This window comes from Diachasmimorpha longicaudata, chromosome 12, assembly GCF_034640455.1.
Source record: "Diachasmimorpha longicaudata isolate KC_UGA_2023 chromosome 12, iyDiaLong2, whole genome shotgun sequence".
In the NCBI taxonomy this organism is placed as follows: domain Eukaryota; kingdom Metazoa; phylum Arthropoda; class Insecta; order Hymenoptera; family Braconidae; genus Diachasmimorpha; species Diachasmimorpha longicaudata.
This window is the reverse complement of record NC_087236.1, coordinates 6,959,789-6,966,726: the sequence shown is the minus strand read 5'-3', so window position 1 is coordinate 6,966,726 and position 6,938 is coordinate 6,959,789. Positions and strand designations below refer to the sequence as shown.

The 6,938-nt window shown below is 36.5% G+C and overlaps 1 protein-coding gene across 1 annotated transcript; it reads right to left on the bottom strand.

Moving 5' to 3' along the window:
• Positions 1–3,294: 3,294 nt before the first annotated feature.
• Positions 3,295–6,924, bottom strand: LOC135168030 (membrane-associated progesterone receptor component 1). Its single transcript, XM_064131859.1, has 3 exons — positions 6,389–6,924; positions 5,206–5,355; positions 3,295–4,575 (listed from the first exon to the last, which is right to left on the bottom strand). Exons 1-3 carry the CDS (start codon positions 6,726–6,728, stop codon positions 4,460–4,462), a joined length of 606 nt encoding a protein of 201 aa, XP_063987929.1. The 5' UTR covers positions 6,729–6,924; the 3' UTR covers positions 3,295–4,459.
• Positions 6,925–6,938: the final 14 nt, after the last annotated feature.

The window sequence follows — 6,938 nt, the reverse complement described above, 5'->3', positions numbered from 1 at the left end:
CACCATTGGATGGACGGCACTATAGTCGCTGCATCTCATTGGTCAACTGTGCCACGTGATCAGGTGTTCGGGTCGGGAGAGGGGGAATCTATTGGGTGGTTGGACCGTGAGGCCACGAACGCTGTGACTACTGGCACGGAGTATTTGACTAATACTATAATCACGGCGACCGGGACTACAGATTATCAAAACAAAGTCACGGTCATTGTCCTATACTCTGATTTTATGTATATTTCTGCATGTACATACTCGGCGAAGGATTTGTTGGATTATTAGTGACACTCTAAGGATTTATTAACATTTATTTTTGATAGGTGGTGGAGCTGTTCAGCGGGCATTTATTGTTAATCGATAATGTGATTGTTGGAATTTCTTAGAAACATTTACATTACAAATAGGGGAGAGCCAAGTTCTTTTTTTTAAATCTCGTCGACGGCTCAGTTCAGTAATTACGACTTTTTAAACACTAGCTCTGATTTTTTTTTACAAATAAAAATTTCTCATTATTTTCCACTTTTAATAAATAAGCACCATAAGTAATTCCAAATCAACATCAGGTGTGCATGTCCTCGTTTGCTTCCCACTTTATTCTCTACTAAATTTCTTTTTTGTTTACAAACAAATATTACTAGCTCTTAAAAAACATTTACAATTTAGTTAAAGTCATTGTTAGTGAATGAATTGTACAGCCTTCCTCATGGTCCTATCTATCCCGAATAACAGCAAAGAAATGTATATATTGTACCAGTTGCAAGGTGTTTATATACATATATTATATTCATCTACATACAGCATAACAACAATCACGTTTTTGTCCTATCTTTTGTTCAAATTGGATGAATGGCAGTACAAGTGAGTGCAGTGTCCTGACGCGAGATGGCTGAAAAATCACTGTACAGTATGTTAAAATGACAGGTACATATATACATACCTGCAATCATCAAATGCACATCCTAAACGATCCAACGTACAAGCATACTCCATGAGGTTAAATACGAGGGAATGACCTCCCAAGGTCACGCTCCGATATAGGTCAAATAGCATAAATTCTAGGGCTCATTGTCAGGTGTTCCACATACACTCGACAATGTTCCCAAAGCACTTCCAGCAAGCCTGAAAAAAAAAATGAAATGAAATTCCGGCTGTTAATATGGAGGCTTACTCTTGAAAATGAAATAAGAGTATGAGAGATAGGGATGCATCGGCTCTGAACTGAGGTGGGAGGAATGCCACGCGCCAGGTTGATCTCCAGTACTGGTAGAGGTGCGAACGGCACGCGACATAACCCAAGAGATGCCTACACATGCTTATACCGCTATTGATATACACATGCACGAATAATGCTGGATGGAGGGAGGAAAATCTTTCAGTTCCACCATGTGTTTACTATACTGCAATGTGTCACATGGTAGCGGGGAAGGGATCTTTACAGTAGGAGAGCTGGCGGTGCGAGGCCCTCTCAAATCACCTAATGGATAGAAATCGTCCCTTATTTTATTATCATACTCGGAAGTGTGAAAAAAATCACGCATTGGCATTGCCATGAAATCCCTGAAATCGAGTTTGACGGCGTGGCAGCAGCCACTCTACGGCACGACTCGGTGACAGCGGCTCTTTGTGGTCTAATGGTGATAGAGAATTCCGAAAGGGTGAGGTGGGTGGGAGGAGCCAGGGATTATTCATCGTAAAACAGAGAAATGAGTATTTCTCACCCTCGGATAAAAGTTTTATCATAGCGATATACGTTTGCCATATAGTATTTGTTTGAACGCGAGATGGGTGGGGGAGGGGGGAATGTGTGGGTTCTCCGTTGATTGTGAGTGAAATGGACTCTGGTAGCGCCATAACGTCTCAGCGTCATTGCACGCACACGTTGGGCAATTCATTCAGAAGTTTAGACGCTTGCAGTTGGAAATTCATTTTTTTTTTCCAATCGTTAAGATGAAAAATTCTATTCAGGGATATATTGCTGAGACTTTTCCGGCTGGGGAATTTTTTTTTCTTTTCCCTGGAGTGGGTGGGAATTTGTATTATCGACTGAAGGCATTGTTGAGATCGGTATAGATTGTTGTGGAATTCCGGAGATCATGGGCATTATTTCGAATTGTTCATGGGGAATTTGCACTTTTTCTATGAAAATTCGGAGAAGAAGTAGTGAAATTTGTTATTTTTCTAAACTTAATTGTATTTATATTGGCTTTAACAGTTGCGTCGAATTAAATAGATTTATTCCATGAATGATTGCGAAAGGATGATAAATCGAGAATTTTTCATTGAGCCCGGGCAAATGGAAGAACGATAATTAAGGGATATTGAAGCATTGGACTTCTATCAAAACGTAAATAGTTGAAGTATATTTTAATGAATTCATTAAGGGGTTACGATAATGCGAGATTACTGCGACGTCATGTCTTTATGGACGATTTGTGCGCGAGCGCTAGACAAAATGCAGATTAATGGGGTCGCGTTAAATATCCAAAGTTGAGGGAAATTTTTAGCTCGATTAGAGTGATTATTGGTGTGAAGTTTTCACCACCCAACGCCAACATCAGTTTGATCTAATTACGTGAAAAATTAGCCTCAACATGCCATCGCGCGTAGGCAGAAATTTGCGATAAAAAATAAACCTAATAGAAATTTAAATGAAAAATATTAACAGAAAAAAAAATTCAATGTACCTTCACTCACTTAGAATAACTGAGTGAACAAAAGATCAAGTGAATATTGGAACTGTACATATTAATGCTTTGCACTTTTGAAAATTACATTGTGCAACTAGAAAATAAAATGTGTGAAGTAAAACGGAGGTTAATTTTGGTGGCTCATTGCCCCGTTCTGAAATTTCCTCTACTCTTATTTCACCCCACATTGGATTACCCTAAAGCCCCCGCGAAACTCCCTCCGACACGCCTGGCCCAAGGATAAAAGTTGATCGATCGGCTTTCCCTCCTTCGAACCCCACCATTTTCAGACTTGCGCGTCAAATAATTTTTTTTTAAAGAATTACGGAATCGCCATATTTCTACCTCATTAATCCATCCATAGAATTGTTCAAGTGTAATTCCTCTGAAACTGGCATCAGTATTTTACGGTTGATTACTCCATAATTTTTTCGTGGTTTCCTTTATTATTGTATAGTTGGATTGACGAAGAATGGCAAGAGATGTTTTGGAAAATTTATTCAAATGTTAGAAGCTTCGGTCATGAGAGTATTTTTTAAAAAATGAAGAAAAAAATATCCAAGAGCTTGGACCCATTAAAAAATCCACAAATTCAACGAAAGAAACCAGAATATAAAAGTTATTATAATTTATTGTTGTTTGATTGAATGTAAAAATTAAAAAAAGATAGATTGGGGTTCTTTAAAAGTCCTCCAAGAATTATTTAAAACTCTGGAAATGTACATTTTCATGGGAATTCGAAGAGACATAGCTTTTACAATTTCATTGCCATTACTAACATACCATTGAAACTGATATCCTCATCTTGAAATTCTCATATGGTGATATTCCATTATAAATATCAGTATAATTGATAGGGGAGATCTTATCGAAAATTTTTCATACGAAATATTGGCATGATTATAAAATATTCATTATCAACGTATAATATTCCTCATACTGGGGCTAGTAGTTTATATTGTTTTCAAAATGTGCAACAATGAAAGAAATTAATTCAACAATTAAGGCATTCTACGTATCATTTAACTGATTTTGCCATTTTTTTAAAATTGTAAATCAATGAAATTTGAAATTGCGGTAATAACAAGGGCAATGAAAGACCAGAGGAGAAATCATGAACCATTATTATGATCCAATGAAATTATAACAGATAAAATATTTCTATCCATCCACTAGTCAAGTGGTACTCCATAACATGATAAATATTGACATTTTCTATTATGCATTTATATTGGGAGGACGAATGTGTTTAAGAGAAAATGTCAGATATTTTTTTTTTTTCAATAATTAAATTTTTCAACAGAAAAGGAACTTTGGTACTTTTCCTTCGATTCACGCGTTGTCTAGTAAATTGAATATTCAATAAAATGTACCTGTTTTTAACTTTTATGTTTGACCACACCTCTACTATATTCAAAGTACAAACAAAACCTGAGTGTTTCTGTTTCATATGATCATAGTAGAAAAACATTATCTGTACATATATAAAAATCATTTTCCACGTATTTAAAAAGTGTTCCCGATAAACATGTAGAGTCACCCAACTCAAGTCTCTAACGAATCATACAAACAGTCTTAATAATTTTTCCCTCATTCCTTTGTCTTATTGTTATGTATTCTTGGCATGATTTTAAACATGTCTGCTGATGTCAGACACACAATAACCATAACAGAATATTAAAAAGTTTAATAGCGAATGTCAAAGTTGGAGAAGTTTTCAACAGTGATGTGCGCTGAGTGTTCAGTGGGAATAATTTGGTCAATGCCCCTTGATGCGGTCAATCATCCTTAGACTTCATCTCGGACTCTTGCTGACTACCCTCATCCTCTTCGTCAGAGTAATTTGTCGGTGTTTCACCTGGTTTCAAGAGTTTTCCTACGTAATGATAGCGCTCTGAAAAATAGAGAATATGTTAGTTAACCAGTACCCATGGACAATTTTACAGTAACCTCCTCAGCCTGAAATATTATTCAAAGGATAATCATTTCTTACAAAACTCTATTAAGCTCCATGTGAATAATAATTATTTTAAAAAACATAGTTATGAAAATGGACATAGGCACAGGACCTTCGTTTCGGCTCAATATCTAAATAATATTCAAACTCTTTTCCTAAGCCTTTGGTGAAGACTCCATGCCTGAAGTCGAGGCAAGGGTTCCGTTACTGATAAGAAAGCTGTTGTAGTAAATTCGAGGTAGTGAAGAGTACATACCAAATTGTTTGAATTTCAAATTTTAGAATGCTACCTTGAGCATTCAGGTATGATCTTTGATCCCATAAATATGCAATTAGGATGGTTTACTATAATTTTTTTTTGTCAGAATGTACGAGAATATGATTGTTATATGCTCTCCAGTATTTCTTAAACCTGCTTTTTGTTAATCGTAAAATCGAGTTTGTTACGTAAGTTCGTTATCGAGAGTTAATTGCGACATTCGAATCCAATGACTCTGCATATTTCTTTTCCAAAGTAGTTTTACTGCTTGAAAAGAGGAGAATCAAGTTTTAAACTGAAGATTTTACCCTTGAACTGCTCTTCCCACTCGAGGATTGAATTCATTTCCGTCGTGTTGAGGTCACTCAAATCATCGTATTCATCTTTACCCGGTACAACTGAAAATGTTGCAAGTCCTCTGCTGGCATCACGTCCACCGAAGGCTGCGTAAGGTCCATCTGTACATAATGCAATCATCAGGAATCTCTTGTCTTGACGACAAGTTTTTAATATTTAGATTGGAGAAAAAAAAATATGAGAAACGATCTTGTAAAAGTAATTAACGGTCTGACCATAATGTTAATTAATTGACACTTGAAAAATTCAACAATATCGCTTTATGTATACGGCTATTCGCAAATTTCCAGGATAATGTACAATACGATAAGTGCACAACCCAAATTCATTATTGACAAGTGCCTAAGTACTGAACTTTGGTTACTTCGTAAATTGTAATCTTATATATACGAGACATTACGACTGTGATGCAATACTTTCGTATACCCCACTTCCCTCTCGATAATTTATTTGTGATCATTACGAGTGAAATAAAAGTGGTAGAATAAAAGAGGAGATGGGACCATTTGTTACAATTCCATGCCTACATGATTATTTTTATGCTTCGAAGCACAAGGCATACCGATGATATCATCGTTGACGATAAATTGTCCTGTGAAAAAACTAACAGAATTCTTAATAAGTCATCAAGTATGTTGCAGACATGACTATCTATTTCTATCGAACAATCATAAGTTTCCGTTCTAAAAAACGAGGTTTTCCCATTTTAAAATAAATTCAAAGCTTTCACCCTGAAATTGCTGTATAAAACCAGTAAGAATTTCCCGAAAGCACACCCAACCTGATTTAAAAAAACTTGAACGCCCCGTTTGATCATCCATCGATCAACAAGGTCTTCTTGTGACGCGGATGATTCTACCTAACTAATTCATACCAATTGTATGACCAAGCATATATCCACCGATTGGACAACAACAGTCATAAGTTAAAAATCATCCGATTTGATTGATTATGAAAAAGCTGGAAGAGCTTTTGTTATCACTACCAAAAGTGTAAATACAACTTTGCCAATTACGACGTTATCACAGTTCCAACAGATGAGATAACTTGAATGTGCGAAGTGATATGAAAAGAAAACTTCACTCGGACATATCTTATAAAAATGAACTACAATATGTTATAGCAAAAACTCACCTGGTCCATAAAATCTTCTGCCTTTTGTTACATCATAGACGCTTCCATTAACAGCAACAAGGATCCTACCATCAGTTCCCTTACCATCATATGTTTTCAGCTCTTCAACAGTAAAATCACGCCTGATCCTGGGTAATTCTTTGTACTCCATTGGCGGTGATTCATCCTTCGTTTTGCTCTTCAATATTTTGTAAACCAAAAATGCTATCACGCCAACGAGAATTAAGTTAATCGGACTTTTAATAATTTCGGCAATAAAATTCGTTACGAACGACTCGTTCTGGGGATTTGTGGAGGTTTCAGATGAGCCGGAAGCCGGTGTGTCAGCGCGTTCAGCCATCTTGACCACTGGTTTTGAAGCAGAGTTCAATGCGCGTGTTCTATTCGTTTAGCTTTTCTTTTAAAGCGAAAATTGAAACGGGATTGAAAATAAAACGATTATGTTTGGTTTTGGAGTAACTGCTAAATGCGTCGTACACTATTACACACAGCAGTATCACGCAAGACTCAAGCACAGACGTGCCATTGAAGCCGAGAGTCGAGTCGACTG

Coding starts and splice junctions, on each gene's coding strand:
- LOC135168030 (XM_064131859.1), bottom strand. CDS start 6,728: ATGGCTGAACGCGCTGACACACCGGCTTCCGGCTCATCTGAAACCTCC. Junction 5,356..6,388: donor CAGAAGATTTTATGGACCAG/GTGAGTTTTTGC, acceptor CATTATGTACAG/ATGGACCTTACGCAGCCTTC. Junction 4,576..5,205: donor GTGGGAAGAGCAGTTCAAGG/GTAAAATCTTCA, acceptor TCTATTTTTCAG/AGCGCTATCATTACGTAGGA.